The sequence below is a fragment of the Brienomyrus brachyistius genome, chromosome 3 (genome assembly GCF_023856365.1).
Source record: "Brienomyrus brachyistius isolate T26 chromosome 3, BBRACH_0.4, whole genome shotgun sequence".
NCBI lineage: Eukaryota > Metazoa > Chordata > Actinopteri > Osteoglossiformes > Mormyridae > Brienomyrus > Brienomyrus brachyistius.
In genome coordinates this window covers 918,785-935,643 of record NC_064535.1, presented here as the reverse complement: position 1 = coordinate 935,643, position 16,859 = coordinate 918,785, and the positions used below count along the sequence as shown (strand labels likewise).

Here is a 16,859-nt window from a genome sequence, read left to right as displayed (position 1 = left end):
CCAATGTCCAATTTTTCCTCCACAGGGTAAGGGAGGGTTTTCTCTGGGATCCCATTTCTGTTGGTTATCTGCTCCTTACCTCTCTCTCTCTTTGTTGGCTAATGCTGGTGGTCAGTCAGAACGTAACTCACGTTAGATTCAACAGGAGGATTATGGTGCTTTTACTTTTTAAGCTCACACAGTGGTCGAGTTGGTCGTACAAACCGTGGCCAGCTTTAAAGGACGGCTTTCACTTAACATTTAGGGTGCAGGATGCAGGCTGGAGCAGAGCCATCTAACTGGAGCCCGCAGTTAGGAAGCAGCGAACTCGCTGGAAATACAGCCAAGTAACAGGAATCTTGCAGCACTGCATACCTTTCCAGTGCAAGTAAAAGCACACCAGTTTTAAACTTAATAAGGAATGAAGACATTCTGAAAAAAGTTTAACTTCACACCCCTGCTTTTGGGTCTTGACTCTACCCCACATGGGCGAATGAGGAGACGGTTTAACGTAACTTATAGACACACCTGCTTTTAAGGCAGGCGGCACCTGCTTGATTCGGAAACTACTTTCAAGGCAAACAGCTTTTCCCCTGAAAGCACAATGTGTCTGTGTTTCTCAGCCATGAATAACAGGCACGTTACGGTGACAGAGCCGGGTTTTCTCGTGCTGTCATGTCACGTTCACCTCAGAAACCTAATATTAGCTACACCAAAAGCGTTGGGGTAGTTTGCAAATCCTACATACTATTTACAAGGAAAATAAACTGTTTCATACATGCAAGTGCGTGCGCAGACTTGTTTCGGATGGAAAATCTCACGCCTGCGATGCAGCTGAGCGAAGCCGGCAGCCCAGCAGACGGCAGAGAGGCTCCGGAAGGCTGTGTGACCCAAACTTCCCCGGTAATGCTTATAGTCCTGCGGGACCTGGAGACGTCAAACACACAGACATTAGTGCTATTCTTGGTTCTCTAAGCTACTGTCATTTTAACTTGTTCATTAGTACATTCAAGCAGACAGCTAACGGTTTGGCTGAACATTAGGGTAAATTTACAACATCGCCGCTTAACAGGACTCGTTAAGTGCCACTTTTCACGGTGCATTTCGTAGCAAATTTGCAATCAATTGCTTTGCAAGCACAGCCAGCTCCATACAGCAGCAAGTGCAGGGCTAAGGTAAAAAGGTCCGGTGTGACTCAGCAGCTCTGATGCTCCACTACCGCCAAGCCAGAAGGAAAACACAGCAAAAACTGGCAGTGAAGCTGCTTAAAGGTGGTTTGATGTCGTCTAAAGGAGAATTTCCATTTCTCCGATCCCATGCCCCCAAACAGAACATCACCAAATAAAGCATCTCACATTCTCTAAAGCGGTTGATAGTAGATCCACACTTAATTCGCTACTTTGTATGCATTTTTAATATTACAGTGTTTCCCATACATCGGCCTATTCATGTACAGTAAACACTAGGGTTCGTACATCAGAAAGCCCAAAATCCAGAGCTGATATTTGTCGCGTCGCACATTAACCGGCGTTTAATTGCAGCGAAGGTGACAGAGAACAGCACCGACTCGGGCTGGACGCCCCAGGGCTGCGCGTCCACGCCCAGCACCGGCAACGAGGCGCGGCGCCGTGATTGGTCTGTGCACACGCCCCATCAATGGGGTGACACAGTGCGATCAGGCGGCAGGGGGGTCAGCCTACAGTGTAACGCCTGACATCAGATCCAAGCCGGCGAGGGTGAAGTTCAGCGGCATCGCAAAGGTACTTTGTAACGATTGCAGTCGAAATAGAAAACCGCTAAATGTGCAACCTTGGCTTTAAATGTAAAATGATGAACGGAAAATGTAGCTGTAGGACTATGGGGGCTGGGACGTGAGATCTAAGCCTGGGATAAAACTTTTACTGTCATCTTACAAAGGCGCAGGCTATAGGGAACATGCGGGTAATCCGCTATGTCTAACTGTTTTTAAACTAAATAGTAGCTGGCGAGGGAGCAAACTGATGTTAAGTTAAATAGATATTAGAAGCACATAGATACAATAGCAGAAGTTTCAAAAGGAGAGCCAGGAACATGTCTACGTATTTATCATGTATACATGTATGTCTCTATATATCTATATGTATTTATGAGTGTATATTATGAGTACCTGAACTTAGACATACACAAACATGCAAGAAGATGTAAGTTACTGAGGCGTCGCGAAATGCGCCCATAAAAACGGCTCTCGGGCTCAGCCTCGCAGCTCTGGGGCTTTTGGCATCGCGTCTCTTTGCAGAAAAGCTGAGAAATACAGGATTAAATGAGGTATCTGTGGGTGGGTGGGTGCGCTGCTCCAGGGCGCAGTGCCAGGGCTGACATGTTTAATAGCGGCGGCCGCTTTCCGCGGCTCATTTCCCCGCTGGAGCGGCATCATCACAGGGTAAAGCCGGAGTGAAGGGGCGACAGCTCGCCTTCCCAAGGAAAAGCTCGGGAAACGGACGCCGAGGCGGCTCTCCGCCCTCCGCACTCGTTTTCTCTAAGATTTCCCAGAGTTTTTAAGGTATATGTGAATTTTATGTTAAATGCTACTGAAATGTTGAGTCCCCATAGGAGGGGACCTGCTAGCCAGTTAGCGGCGGCTCCCGCTTTGCTGGCCGCATCAGTGCTGCGTACGGATGGGTCTCTTCAGTGGGGCTGCTTTGTGGTGTGTGTCTCATCGTTCCCACTAAAGCTTCTGCGTTTAAGGCAGTGCTGCTGACAGGCACATTATTGGCCTTATTGTTCCCTGATCGCTGTACTTTTCCTCTGAAGTGAACGGATGTCCAAGCAGAAGTCCGGCACTAGAAACAGAGAGATATCGCAACGGTAAAGGGGAAACTTGCACAGAAAACAAGGTCAGTTGTGCAAAAGGGATGGAGTTTTGTACGAACTCTGCTTATTATGAACCGTGTAAAGGCCAGGCATTTGTTCTTCTGGTTTAGTGGAGTTGCTCTTTATGCTTTTCAACCTTTAATCATAGATGCCAAATGGTGGCATCGATAAGCCAAGACTGTGTTACAGTCGCATAGTCAGATGCCATGCCGGTCTGCTGCCCTGCCTACTGCATTACTTAGACGACAAAAAGAGTCTTCTTTAATATTTGCTGTCATTTAGAAAGATGGTGTGTGAATACACTGTCAGCGCAGTAAATAACGGGTCAGTAGCTGAAGTCAGCCTTGATATGTCATTTACTTTAAACCCCCAGACTTATCTGATGACATATTAGTGCGACTCGGTATTTGTATAAAAGTTGGGCAGCCTCACAAAGAAAGTACTGATTTTGTACAGCATTAAAACGCGTGTGCCATTTTGTAAACGCCGTGAAGTTGTATTAGTTTACTTGGGACTGGATGTGTTAAAAGCGAAAGTGAAGGACAAGGCTGTATATCACTTTAGTCGTACAGCAGCGCCGTCTTAATGCTCCCAGACGCCGCGTACTACAGCCACTCGCTCCTGTAATTAATAGTACATTACATTTGTACAGCACTGTTCATTATCAGATGTTGCATCTGCAGTGAAATGTCGCTGGGGTCGCTTTCTTGGTTATTTTTGTGCTTTTGTGCAGATCGCAATGTGTTATCAGTATTAGTCAGTACATCACGAGACAGTAATTAAATACATCAGCAGAAGAAATGCTACGGTAATATAGGTAATATTTTAAGCTGTTTGTTAAGGTGGCCGGGCGGCCGTCTGGCATGTGTCGTGTGTGACTCCGGTGTCGCAGCGGTCCCCCTGCTCCCACGTCCAGGGGACCCAGCAAGGCCATCTGTCACGCGGACGGCAGCATGGGGCAGGCTGGTGCCTGGAGAGAACGATCAGCACACCCCGCCCCCTGTTAAAAATGCTGTTTATTATCATTTGAGGGCAATATCTTATATCTTTCCTTTTTTTCACCTTTTCCTTTCAGTGGGTGTATGCTAACGCTGCTGGACTGCTTTCTGGTGTAAATTAGTAACCGGCATGCGGTTTAATGGGAACTGTCTGCCCTGGCTGTGAATTACGAAATCGTGACATCTTTTAGTGCGAGTTTTTAGGACACTGGGTGCACTGAGAGTCTGGATCAGTGGGCAGGGGCTCAGCTTATCTGGTTATATCTTCTGCCTCATTTTATAACGATATGCTTTACTTAGCTAATAGTGACTTCTTCAGAGTCCAGGCCCATCTAATCTGGTCCAGAACTGTAGTGCTTCTGCTAGATTCTCTCTTACTGGAATTTGTAAACAATCACTGCACAACAAAGAGTTCTCCAATATTTTAACAAATCTTAAAATGTCTGCCAGGGATTCGCTTATTTTTATCTAGTTCATTTCTTGTTCCTGTTTCTACCTCCTTGAAAGCTGATATCAGCTTTGCGCTGAGGCTGTAGCCCCCTCTAGTTTGGGGTTTATTATTGATTGGGGTGAGTTTTTTGAAAGAGGTCTTGTTCTTAGAAACCTCTAATGGAAGTTCTTTTTTTCCACCAGCTTGGAAATGGAGGTGTTTAACCACAAGCTAAACTTGTACATTGATTCATGGATGGGTCCCAGAGGTAAGTCACCAGGAGAAGGTCAGCCTGAACTATGGCACATGCAGAACATCATGTGATTTAAATTGAGCGCAAAGAATGAAACTCCAGCTGAAGCCAACAGTGACATAATTGTCCCGTAAAGATTCATTTGAAGGCTTTTGCTAGGTGTGGTGCCTTTTACACTGTTATAAAATCTGTTTTGTTCAGCAATTTAGTTGTCTTGGAAACACTGAATCTGATTTCAGTTCTTTGTGAATCTGAAGGAGACTGTCAAACTGCAGCAGGGGAAGATGTTTAGAGGAGCAGAGAGACTCCACAGCTCTTTGATGGTCCTACTGTTAGATCTTAGTGCTATTTAACTACTAACCACTGTCATCAGGCAGGACTGGCAGTTCCGTTGATGACCAGCTCTCTGCGTCTATGTTCTCTGACACTGTAAGCAGTGTAAGTCCCACGCTGAGCGTTCTAAGGCTGCACACTGTTTGTTCTCTGACACTGTAAGCAGTGTAAGCGCCATGCTGAGCACTCTAAGGCAGCACACTGTATGTTCTCTGACACTGTAAGCAGTGTAAGCCCCACGCTGAGCGTTCTAAAGGCTGCACACTGTTTGTTCTCTGACACTGTAAGCAGTGTAAGCGCCATGCTGAGCACTCTATGGCAGCACACTGTATGTTCTCCGACACTGTAAGCAGTGTAAGCGTCACGCTGAGCGCTCTAAGGCAGCACACTGTATGTTCTCTGACACTGTAAGCAGTGTAAGCCCCACGCTGAGCGTTCTAAAGGCTGCACACTGTTTGTTCTCTGACACTGTAAGCAGTGTAAGCGCCATGCTGAGCGCTCTAAGGCAGCACACTGTATGTTCTCTGACACTGTAAGCAGTGTAAGCTCCACGCTGAGCGTTCTAAAGGCTGCACACTGTTTGTTCTCTGACACTGTAAGCAGTGTAAGCGCCATGCTGAGCACTCTATGGCAGCACATTGTATGTTCTCTGACACTGTAAGCAGTGTAAGCGCCGCGCTGAGCGCTCTAAGGCAGCACACTGTATGTTCTCTGACACTGTAAGCAGTGTAAGCGCCATGCTGAACGCTCTAAGGCAGCACACTGTATGTTCTCTGACACTGTAAGCAGTGTAAGCCCCACGCTGAGTGCTCTAAGGCAGCACACTGTATGTTGTCCGACACTGTAAGCAGTGTAAGCGCCATGCTGAGCGCTCTAAGGCAGCACACTGTATGTTCTCTGACACTGTAAGCAGTGTAAGCCCCACGCTGAGTGCTCTAAGGCAGCACACTGTATGTTGTCCGACACTGTAAGCAGTGTAAGCGCCATGCTGAGCGCTCTAAGGCAGCACACTGTATGTTCTCTGACACTGTAAGCAGTGTAAGCCCCACGCTGAGCGCTCTAAGGCAGCACACTGTATGTTCTCTGACACTGTAAGCAGTGTAAGCCCCACGCTGAGCGCTCTAAGGCAGCACACTGTATGTTCTCCGACACTGTAAGCAGTGTAAGCACCACGCCGAGTGCTCTAAGGCAGCACACTGTATGTTCTCTGACACTGTAAGCAGTGTAAGCGCCATGCTGAACACTCTAAGGCAGCACACTGTATGTTCTCTGACACTGTAAGCAGTGTAAGCCCCATGCTGAGCGCTCTAAGGCAGCACATTCTGTGCTCTCTGACACTGTATGCAGTGTAAGCGCCGCACTGAGCCCTCTAAGGCAGCACACTCTATGTTCTCTGACACTGTAAGCAGTGTAAGCACTGCGCTGAGCGTTCTAAGGCAGCACACTGCGCAGTTGGTGTGTACAACCCAGCCGTCTGTAGCCTTTTGGTGGATCTCATGGTGTGTGTGGATTTCATGCTGAGTTCCTCTGGGTGTTTGCCTCGGAACATGGTGTGCCATGTCCTCCATCGTGTCCCCCGGTGAATGTGTGTCCTGTTGCTGTATTGTGTTCATGCCCACTGTGGTCAGCTAATTCTCCTCACACCTCTTTACAGATACACGGGTTCGAGGATGGTTACTTCTGGACCACTACCTCCCCACCTTCTCGCTGACACTTCTGTACCTTCTCATCGTATGGACCGGCCCGAGATACATGAAGAACCGGCAGCCACTGTCCTACCGTGGGGTGATGGTGGCCTACAACCTGGGCCTCACCCTGCTGTCCTTCTACATGTTCTACGAGGTGGGAGGGGCCCGTCTGGGTGGTCACGCCGAGGGCAGTCCGGCTGTGGGTGAGGGTTTGTCTGGAGATTATATTACGAGCTGACAGATGGATAGGCTGGTCCAAGGTCACAGTCAGGAGCCGGCACTCGGTCGGACGCAGAGATTGAGGGCGTGTGCATGACTGTGGGTAAGGCCCAAGGCTCAGAGGCCTGTCATCTGGGTATGATTCCCGTCGATACGGGACACAGGCAAAGGTCGCCATCTTTATCACCAGTGAGCTGCTGGTGCAGAAGCATAAGGGTTGTCTGCTGCTAATGCTGGCGATTAACACAGACATGCTAAACAGGAGAGACGTTCCCACAGTTGATATGAGGACGTATGAGTGTGTCTCTCTGTGTCTGCGTCTCTCTCTGTCTCTGTGTCTCTCTGTGTGTCTCTCTCTCTCTGTCTCTCTGTGTGTCTCTGTCTCTCTGTGTCTCTCTCTCTCCGTGTCTCTCTGTGTCTCTCTGTCTCTGTCTCTCTCTCTCTCTCTGTCTCTCTGTGTCTCTCTCTCTCTGTGTCTCTCTCTGTGTCTCTCTGTGTTTGTGTCTCTCTGTATGTCTCTGTGTTTGAGTCTCTCTGTGTCTCTCTCTCTCTCTGTCTCTCTCTCTCTGTGTCTCTCTGTGTCTGTGTCTCTCTGTATGTCTCTGTGTTTGTGTCTCTCTGTGTCTCTCTCTCTCTGTCTCTGTCTCTGTGTCTCTCTGTGTGTCTCTCTCTCTCTGTCTCTCTGTGTCTCTGTGTCTGTGTCTCTCTGTATGTCTCTCTCTGTGTTTGTGTCTCTCTGTGTGTCTCTCTCTCTCTCTCTCTCTCTCTCTCTCTCTGTGTCTCTCTGTGTCTCTGTGTTTGTGTCTCTCTGTGTCTCTCTGTGTTTGTGTCTCTCTGTGTCTCTCTGTGTTTGTGTCTCTCTGTGTCTCTCTGTGTCTCTCTCTCTCTCTCTCTCTCTGTGTCTCTGTATTCAGAAGAAGCTCTTGTCGGTAGCTGCTGTTTGCCAAGATGGATCCAGGTTATGTTTCTCTGTTTGTTTTACAGTGGTGCCCAACTGATCCAAAACTGTCCTGCAGTTAGTGTTACAGTCCACTGAACAAGTCATTCACTTTGGTTGCCCCAGAACTCTGTGACCTTAAGATTTATCTAACGTAGACGTAACATTAATGCAAATGAATATTTGTATAAAAGTCCGACAGCCTCGTGAGTATGAAGGCTGATTAAATCACCTTCACTAGTTCCCTGTCACTGCAAACTCTGGAATGTTCCAGTTTATATGATTACTGTTCCAGTGCTGAGCACTTCCTCAGACCCCTTCTCTGTACAGATCTAGGAATTTGTACAGGTAATCAGATGTAGAAGTTCATTCATTAGGCTGCTGGAATATCTCAGAAACAACCCCTCCAAAAGCACATGTCCCACGGCTTCCGGTGGATATACATCCTGTGTGCTCCCCGCCCACCCCAGCAGTTCACGGTCTGGAAAGCCCATCAGCGAAATCAGTGCTACGTCAGCTGACGTCTCGTGGCGCCTGTGCTGACAGCTTCTGCCCTTAGGCGCCGCCCCCCCCCCCCCCCCCCCCATCCCTGCTGGCTCGCACACACAGCAGCAGCACGCACATTAACAGACTGCTGTGGCACACCTCTTAAAGGTTATGTCTTTCCCTGTCCAGGTAGGACAAGCATACACACACACCTTGTCTTCATTCCGCATTGCGTCGTGGCTTTCTGAATAGCCTCCGCGGAAGTCCGCTTGATCCTGTCGCCCGATATCGATCGAAGGTGCTGTCTGCAGGTCGGATTCCAGAGCAGGTGAAGGACACAGCTTTCCTGGAAGACCATCTTCACACAAAGGGCTAATTAAAGTGCTGAGACCAGGCACTGCCTATTTGACATTTACGTAGTAATAATTAATGCATAATTACATACATAACGAGCACTGAAGAGTCTCTGGTAATTTAGGGCCAGTATTGTATTGTAACAAGGGTAAGAGTACGTGGAGACTAATATTGAATCAACATATCAGAGTATATTTTATCAGCCCATGAGGCAAGGTGAAGTGCAGTACAGACAGCAGGACGCAGTGGCTCCTTCGTTCCCATGGGCACTGCAGGGAATGTGCCGTTATGCGTGGAGCAGTGACGTCATGCCACACTCTCGTCTTCTTGCATCAGACTATTAACTGTCTAGATATTCCTTAACCTAATGTTCCAGAATGGCCACTGAAATGTGAATATTCATGTAGCATATCCCATAATTCATAGCTGCTGAGAAGGCAGAGGCCTGGGCTATGGCAGGGCAGGGCCAGGGATTGAATGCGTCATTCATCATTCGAGTGGGTGATATTGTGCGTCTTTATCTCTGGTATTTAAGCAGAGCTTCTCAGCAGTGGTAGTGCATTTTAGCTGGCGTACCTTAGTGAGTGGAACCCTTTCAAGGACATTGGGCTGGACCAGAATCATCCGTCACGACTCAGGGCAAAGCTGGAGAGGTCATGTGGTCCCCTGATTGTAGGAGCAGGCATGATGAAAGGCTTTGCAAGAGGGAGAACGCCTAGCGGAGACGGACACGGCTGTCGGTTCAGGTACCTACAGGGCTACAGCCGGTGTGTGATCAAAGTTTAATCGCAATAAATCCGGCATTAAAGCTTCCAAAAACGTTCAGCTCTATTCATGTTCTCAGAAGTAGATAGTCTGGAATATTAGTTACTGTGATGCTCATGGTCTCCGGAAGAGGATCTCTGTCACTGGTGTTTCCTCCTGGGAGGAATTGCTTTCGCACTGACTCAGAAACAGCTGCAGAAGTTGTCCCTCCCTTCCTTAGTTGAGTAATAATCCAGGAAGAATGTGGAGCGAGGAGGTCAGCAGTCCAGGAAATCTTTAGGTCACGCAGAGCCCTTTGTCTGCTGCTGCCGTTTGTACCTCCCGCTGGTGGATTTCTGGGAACTCCAAGGAATTAAAGTTCTGAATAAAAAAACTGAAGCATTTAGGTGATGTGACCTTGGAGGGGTTCACAGAATCGCCCGCAGATTGGCCGTGGCGTGTCACGCAGGGTGACTTACGGCTGGCCGGTTTACAGACTGAGAAGGGCCAGACCCCCTTCCGTGGACATCTGAAGGAAATATGAACAAGGCCTCCACTGAGATGCAGCACTTGGTCCATGAAACACACAGCTGTGAGACAATGAACAAAGAGCGACCACAAGCCTGGATTGTTGTGCGATAAGTGGCGTGTTTGTTGAAGGGCCGCGCAGATCGCTGGTGAGCTAGCAGGGGAACGCGCCCTGAGCCTGCATGCGGAGCGGCGAGTCTGATGGCACTCAGCTCTTCCCCGTGCCCCCTCTCCCTGACGCTTAAATCCAAAAGAACCATGAACACCCTCACACACAGGTCTTCCCATTTGTGATAGTCTCCGAGCCACTCACAGAATCACTGGTGTTCTCGGCAGTAGCGTAATTGATCACATCTAATGGTGCGGCTTCAATGTCCGTAGTTTCAGTGCTCGTGCTTTTAAATGTATTTAATGTCCTTAATGGAGTCAGTGTCATATCAGGGGCTGTAAAAATGTCACCCTGTTCCTGTCACCCTGTGAAACCACAAGAGTGTCAATAGACTCATTTAAGGTAATTCCCCCATCGAGTCGGTGTCTTTGCAGAGCCGCTTGTGACCCCCCCAGACACGTAAATAACGCGCGTGTGTATGTGTGATGAAGGGTGTACGGCTGTGTGCAGGGATGTACCCACTGGACACATGTACACTGCCTAACCAGTGGCTTCTTCGTGCAGCTTGTCACAGGTGTCCGGCAGGGTGGGTACAGCTTCTTCTGCCAGGACACTCGCAGTGGTGGGAGTGCCGACGACAAGGTATGACAGGGTGTCCGACGCGCAGGGGTGGGTCTCAGGGGCGTGCGGAGGCAGGGAGGCCGTCACTGGGTCCTTATGGACGATTTCACCGCTCTTTTTTGTCATGATCGAGCAGAGATGCTCGGATCTCGCTGGCAGTGTGTCTTGACACTGCCATCAAGGTCACTGCGTAGTCAGACCAAAGGGGGCGTTTCTTCGCTGCATGCATTTCCTGGGAGTGGCGGTGAATGTGTATTAAAATCGCAGGGGCGCAGCGTGCAGGTGTACACATTGCGACATGCTGCTGTTTTTCAGGGACTGCGGGGCACTGCAGAAACGCACTGCATTCTCCTGCAAAGTCTCTGAGCCCCATGATCTTCCCCGTTTGTCGCTGCAGATCATCAATGTTCTATGGTGGTACTATTTCTCCAAGCTGATTGAATTCATGGACACATTCTTCTTCATCCTGAGGAAGAACAACCACCAGATCACATTCCTGCACGTCTTCCACCATGCGACGATGCTCAACATCTGGTGGTTTGTCATGAACTGGGTGCCTTGTGGACACTGTGAGTAAAACGCTGTCTGACCTCATCGTCCTGCGCAGTAGCCAGGGATGGACAGTATGGCTGAAAGTCCCCATTCCAGAAACACTGATTCCACTGCTTATGCCCCGTTGCCCACAATGCCAGTCAAAGCCAATGTGGTGTGATACCCTAGCTGAGCTTTACCGCTGCCGCCCCCTGTCTGACACAAAGTGAAATTACCAAGTCGACTCCCCCTCAGAAGATGGCACCCTAAGTAGCTCCCTGTAACCTAATTTGATGACCGACCCTGTGTCCTGTATGAAGTTAATAGTGTCCTATTCAATGTGATCTTCCCCCTATATCCATTGTAATAGTTTCCGTATATCGTTAGATGCTGCTGTGTCGTTAGCTGTACACTTAAGGGGTTTAGGGCATCACTTTAAGCTAGAAACACGTGTACTGGTGCCGAATCACCATGTCGGGATTAACTGGCATCGGGGCTAAAGATGACAGTGATGTGTTTGGCTGTGCAGCGTACTTCGGCGCCTGTCTGAACAGCTTCATCCACGTGCTGATGTACTCCTACTACGGCCTGTCTGCCATTCCCGCCATGCGGCCCTACCTGTGGTGGAAGAAGTACATCACGCAGGGGCAGCTCGTGAGTGCAGGAGGGGGGGGGGCGTGGCCTGGTGTACTTAAAGGCCGTGAGTCTATTCATGTGTCTGTGTGTGACATTTAAGGAGGGAAATCACAGCCAGAGGTGTTTCAGGAGGACAGTTTCAGAGCAGCTGGCTGGTTCTAAACCCAATTGAAGCACATGGATGATTTTCTGCCCTGTTAGTTACACAAAGGCTGCTTGAAATGAAGCAGCACTTCAGCGCGATGCCTCCGAGCTCCGGTGCTTAATGTCAAAGCGGATGATAAACGAGCCGCCTTTGCTCAAGGTCGCTCAGTGCTGCACGCGCTCCTCACAATACGCAGATGCAGCCATTTTCAGGGGCTCAGTGCGGCCACCTGCTCCGTCAGATTCACCTGTTTAGGACAGGTGATGCTCACTTATTTACCAAAGCACTCTCCACATACATCATTATGCTGCTACCTTGTCAGTGTAGAGGGAGGGATCCAGGCTGATAATATTTTTAGGAGCATTAAACCTAAAGTATGAAGTGATAAGGTGTGAGATTGGATGCCTTCCTGTTTCCATTACAGATCCAGTTTGTTCTGACTGTCATTCAGACGACTTGTGCCGTGGTTTGGCCCTGCGGTTTCCCCATGGGGTGGCTCTACTTCCAGATATCCTACATGGTCACTCTCATTATCCTTTTCACGAACTTTTATGTAAAGGTAAACTCTTAAGCAATTCGTATGTTTTACATGTGCGCACTCTTATTCTGTGTTGCTGTTTTAATACTTTGCATGTGTCTGATCAGCCATTACTGCAGAAGGAGGAAAATTGAAATGAACAAGATTTATATGAACATGGCTTGTGTAACAACCATTGCCCCATGGGTAATGTAGTTTTGTTGACCAAACACTTAGACGGTACACAGGGAAAAAAAAAGAAAAATGACATTAAAAAAATGATACAAAATACAACATCTCTGTTTTTTTCCCAGACCTACAAGAAGCGGGATCCTTCTCAAAGAAAAGAGCATGAGAACGGCACGGCGTCCCCCGTGAACGAGCACTCGAACGGGGTGATGTCGCCGGACAGCATGAGGCACAGGAAACCGCGAGCGGACTGAGGGCCCAGGCTCACTCATCAGCACATACCGGCGCGTTCAGCTAGAAACCAGCTAGAAGAGCATATCGCATCACACTAGACAAAGAGCGACAGCCATTCTAACGTTAGCGTGAGCATCCTATAGAAGTTGTGCACGTAACAACCATTTTTATTATTCATATTGAATTTATGCTCATTGCGTTTAAGAGAGAACAAACTTAAGAACAAAGAAAATGACAGTCCGTCAGACTTTAATTTGGAATATCTGTGGTAGGGCGGAGTGCGTGCTTTCATCGTGGTCTCACTATGCATTATTTAGCCGGTCACGCTCGTATGTACGAGTGCAAAACCACACAAACAGAATCGTATTTAACATGCACCAGCACACCATGTCCTATCCACTGGATGAGCTTTACTTATCTCAGACTGAACACATCTGCTGAAAACGTAACTTTTCAATAAATGGAAGTAGCGTTTTCTTAAATGATGCACAGTAATGATTCCACCAAACCTGGTTTCTTACGCTAAGGACCACGCATCTCACTGTCGCCTGTGCTACTGCTCGTGGGTCTGAGAAGCAATTGTATTGTCTAAAGCATCCTGACAGGATCACCTTTTCCCAGCAAACCAGTCACCACCCGACGTCAGTAACACCTTACCTCCTGTTATTGTACAGGCTACCAAAAAAAGGCAGATTTTGATTCATTGACTTAATTTATTACTTATTGACTTAACAAGAATTGATTCTTTATGAATGTTCCAAAAGATGGAATGAAAATGTTGAAGTGACATTCAGGAAGGTGACATGCTTTCTTAGGTGTCAGGATTTTAAATTTTATTTGTAGTATAAAATTAGTTTTATTAAAATAATTTGTTTTTTTGCTAAACACAATTTGCCAAAATAGTGACTTTAACCAGTGATAAACTTGAGCAAACTGATGTTAATGTGATACATGCAACTTTAAACAAATTTTAGAAAAATGCAATATTACCTGGTCTGACCTTGATATTTATTTATAATATCCCCGTAATGGAAGGTTAGGCTGGATAGAAAAATCAAATTCAACAAAGGGAGTAAATCGTATTTGTAAAAACATGTGCGATGACCAGAATATTCCAAATTAAAATATGTATATTTTGCAAAACAATAGAGGATGTAAGATTTATTAATGAGGACCACAGACTGACCATAGAAAGTCCTGCAAAAATAAGTTGCATATTTAGATTGCTCTACAAATGCTTAACATAGAAATACAAATGAACTTAAGTGCTAATTTGTATACTTGTCAATGTAACTTCATTAAAGGAAAAGGAATAGAATAGGATAGAAGCTCAAGGCGAGGTGGCTGATTTTCTGTACTAACTACACTCACTATGAATGCACACGCGACGTCATTTTATTCATGCACATCACTAATAGCTGTATCACCTGACTGCTGTTACTTGTTGCTTAGAGACGCCATGTGTCACTTTTAGCGTTTCATTTTCCCTTCGTTTGGTGGTTATATGCCAGCTGCACACCGTGACTGTGGACCGTAGATATTCCCTATGACATTAAGCGTGAAGGGTGACCACGGAACCCACACTGGGATTTTTCAATAAACACTTGATGACTGTACCTCCCTAACCTCTGTTGCCTTTGTGTGCGTCTGCAATTATACAATGTTTATAACAAGCTCTCCACATTAATTGTCGTATCATAAGTTACCCCAGGGTATTTTCTGTTGGTAATATGACACCAAAATCTGGTGTTTTCATAAAGCCATGTCTTACTCAATATTTTCATCATTAAAACAGGCCTACCTCACTGCTGTTTTTTTCATCATTAAAACAGGCCTACCTCACTGCTGTTTTTTTTGTCTTCAAAACAGGCCTACATCACTGCTGTTTTTTCATCATTAAAACAGGTCTATCGCACTGCTGTTTTTTTCATCTTCAAAACAGGCCTACCTCACTGCTGTTTTTTTCGTCTTCAAAACAGGCCTACATCACTGCTGTTTTTTTCATTAAAACAGGTCTATCGCACTGCTGTTTTTCATCTCCAAAACAGGCCTACCTCACTGCTGTTTTTTCATCATTAAAACAGGCCTACATCACTGCTGCTTTACATTCACTCTCCTTCCCTGTTATTGGGTATACCTGTTCAGCTGATCACTGAAGCAAATATCTAATCAGCCAATCATATATCAGCAGCACAATGTATAACATCATACAGATACAAGTCAGGAGTTAATCTTCATATCAAATACCAGCATGGGGAACAAAAAGTAATTTAAGTGACTTTGAATGTGGCAAAGTTCTTAGTGCCAGCTGGGCTGGTCTGAGTATTTCAGAAACTGCTGATCTACTGGGATTTTCACACACAACCATCTCAAGGGTTTACAGAGTGGGCTGAAAGAAAGAAACACCCAGTAAGCAGCGATTCTCTGGGCAGAAATGCCTTGTTGATGGCAGAGGTCAGAGAAGAATGGCCAGACTGGTTCAAGCAGATAGAAAGACAATAGTAACTCAAATAACCAGAGGAACATCTCTGAATGCACAACAAGTAAAACCAACAAGTTTCAGATGCATTACAGCAGCAGAAAACCTTGTGCCGCTCCTGCCAGCTAAGAACAGGAAACCGAGGCTGCAGGGGGCACCGGGTCACCAGAACTGGACAACAGAAGACTGGAAAAACGTTGCCTGGTCAGATGGGTCTCAATTTCTGCTGCCACATTCAGGTGATATGGTCAGAATTCGGCATAAAATGCATTAAAGCATGGATCCATCCTGCCTTGTATCAACAATTTAGGCTGCTGCTGCTGGTGTCATGGTGAGGGGGATATTTTCTTGGCACACTACGGGCCCCTTAGTGCCAATTGAGCATCGTGTAAATGCCACAGCCTATCTGAGCATTGTCGCTGACCGTGTCCCTCCCTTTATGACCACAGTGTACCCAGCTTCTAATGGCTACTTCCAACAGTGCCAAAGCTCATGTCACCTCAGACTGGTTTCTTGACAGTGACTTCACTGTACTTAAAAGGCCTCCCCAGTCACCTGATCTCGATCCAGCAGAGCTCCTATGGGATGTGGCGTAACGGGAGATTCACATCATGAAGGTGCAGCTGAGACATCTGCAGCAACTGTGTGATGGTATCATGTCAACATGAGCCAAAGTCTTTGAGGAATGTTTCAAACACCATGATAAATCTATAGCACAAAGAATTAAGGCAAAAGGAATTTCAACCCAGTACTGCAAAGGTAGCTAATAAGTCGGCCAGTGGTATATTAGATGATGGCATAAAAGGGTTCCTCTGTCTTTAATAGTTTAGTTTTAATATACTTTAAATTGTAGATCAGTTAAATGTGAAAACCTGCTCTGATATTTGGATAAAGCAGGTCAGCAAACATTTCTGTAGGAGGGGGGGGCATTGATACGTATCTGTATGCGCACCTATAACATCCCTTTAAGCAAGTGAATGTGTGCAGCTGTTACATTCACAGAAATGTGAAATTGTTTAAAACCATTAACCATAGATCTACAGAAATGAAGCGTAGAAACAAGGGTTGTGTAGCTGTCTTTCTTACACCTCTAGTGTTTCTCTCTGTGAACCCCAACCCTCGGCAAGATTAGGGCCTTCCTTTTCTTATTAGTCGTAATTAACTAATCAAAAAACAAAACGCTTGCAAGGCCACTTTCCAGTTTCCTTAATAACTTGAGAGATGCAGCTCGTCGGCACCCAGTTTAATTAGACCTAACCCCCAACCCCAAACACACACACGCAGTGAGCCTGTGCGTGTTTTCGTGGGCTAACTCGACAAAACCAGCCAGCCGTGAATCCAGATTCATTAGACCTCATAATGAATACGGCAATTATGGCGTTTCTATATAGAGTGTCAAATTTTGGTCACATGTCAGTGCACAATCAGCCTTGCAAGAGGAGCTTTAGAGACAGTTTGGTACAGACTTAGCAGCATCTTTAAACCAGCTTGCATTCTGTCTTACTGGCATTCCCTGCCACGTGCCCAGCCTGATCCTCAGTCCCACAGCCTAACATCACCCATTGGCACCCGTTAGAGCCGGTGTCCAGCACCAGGCAC

General features: G+C 46.9%; 1 protein-coding gene and 1 long non-coding RNA gene across 5 annotated transcripts; one reads left to right on the top strand and one right to left on the bottom strand.

Moving 5' to 3' along the window:
• Positions 1-251: 251 nt before the first annotated feature.
• LOC125738410 (uncharacterized) lies at positions 252-1,554 on the bottom strand. The gene is made up of 3 exons (XR_007396829.1): positions 1,335-1,554; positions 758-906; positions 252-310 (listed from the first exon to the last, which is right to left on the bottom strand). It is a non-coding gene; the product is annotated as an uncharacterized LOC125738410 (long non-coding RNA).
• Positions 1,555-1,589: 35 nt separating this feature from the next.
• On the top strand, positions 1,590-14,397 carry elovl5 (ELOVL fatty acid elongase 5). 4 transcript variants are annotated; one of them, XM_049007304.1, is made up of 9 exons: positions 1,603-1,739; positions 2,770-2,852; positions 4,461-4,525; positions 6,498-6,685; positions 10,473-10,550; positions 10,927-11,098; positions 11,590-11,714; positions 12,266-12,400; positions 12,673-14,397. In XM_049007304.1, the coding sequence occupies exons 3-9, from the start codon at positions 4,468-4,470 to the stop codon at positions 12,799-12,801; spliced, it is 885 nt and encodes a 294-aa protein (XP_048863261.1). In that variant the 5' UTR covers positions 1,603-1,739; positions 2,770-2,852; positions 4,461-4,467; the 3' UTR covers positions 12,802-14,397. The 4 variants fall into 4 exon arrangements, with proteins under 4 accessions (XP_048863262.1, XP_048863261.1, XP_048863264.1 ...); XM_049007306.1 differs by lacking the exon at positions 1,603-1,739 and adding an exon at positions 2,321-2,518; XM_049007305.1 differs by lacking the exon at positions 2,770-2,852 and having other exon boundaries at positions 1,590-1,739.
• The last annotated feature ends 2,462 nt before the right edge of the window (positions 14,398-16,859 follow it).

What these genes read in the sequence shown, in the direction of transcription:
- elovl5 (XM_049007305.1), top strand. Translation starts at nt 4,468, where the DNA reads ATGGAGGTGTTTAACCACAAGCTAAACTTGTACATTGATTCATGGATG. An exon ending in CTGGGTGCCTTGTGGACACT is followed by an intron (nt 11,099 to 11,589) that starts GTGAGTAAAACG and finishes TTGGCTGTGCAG; the next exon opens with CGTACTTCGGCGCCTGTCTG. An exon ending in ACATCACGCAGGGGCAGCTC is followed by an intron (nt 11,715 to 12,265) that starts GTGAGTGCAGGA and finishes TTTCCATTACAG; the next exon opens with ATCCAGTTTGTTCTGACTGT.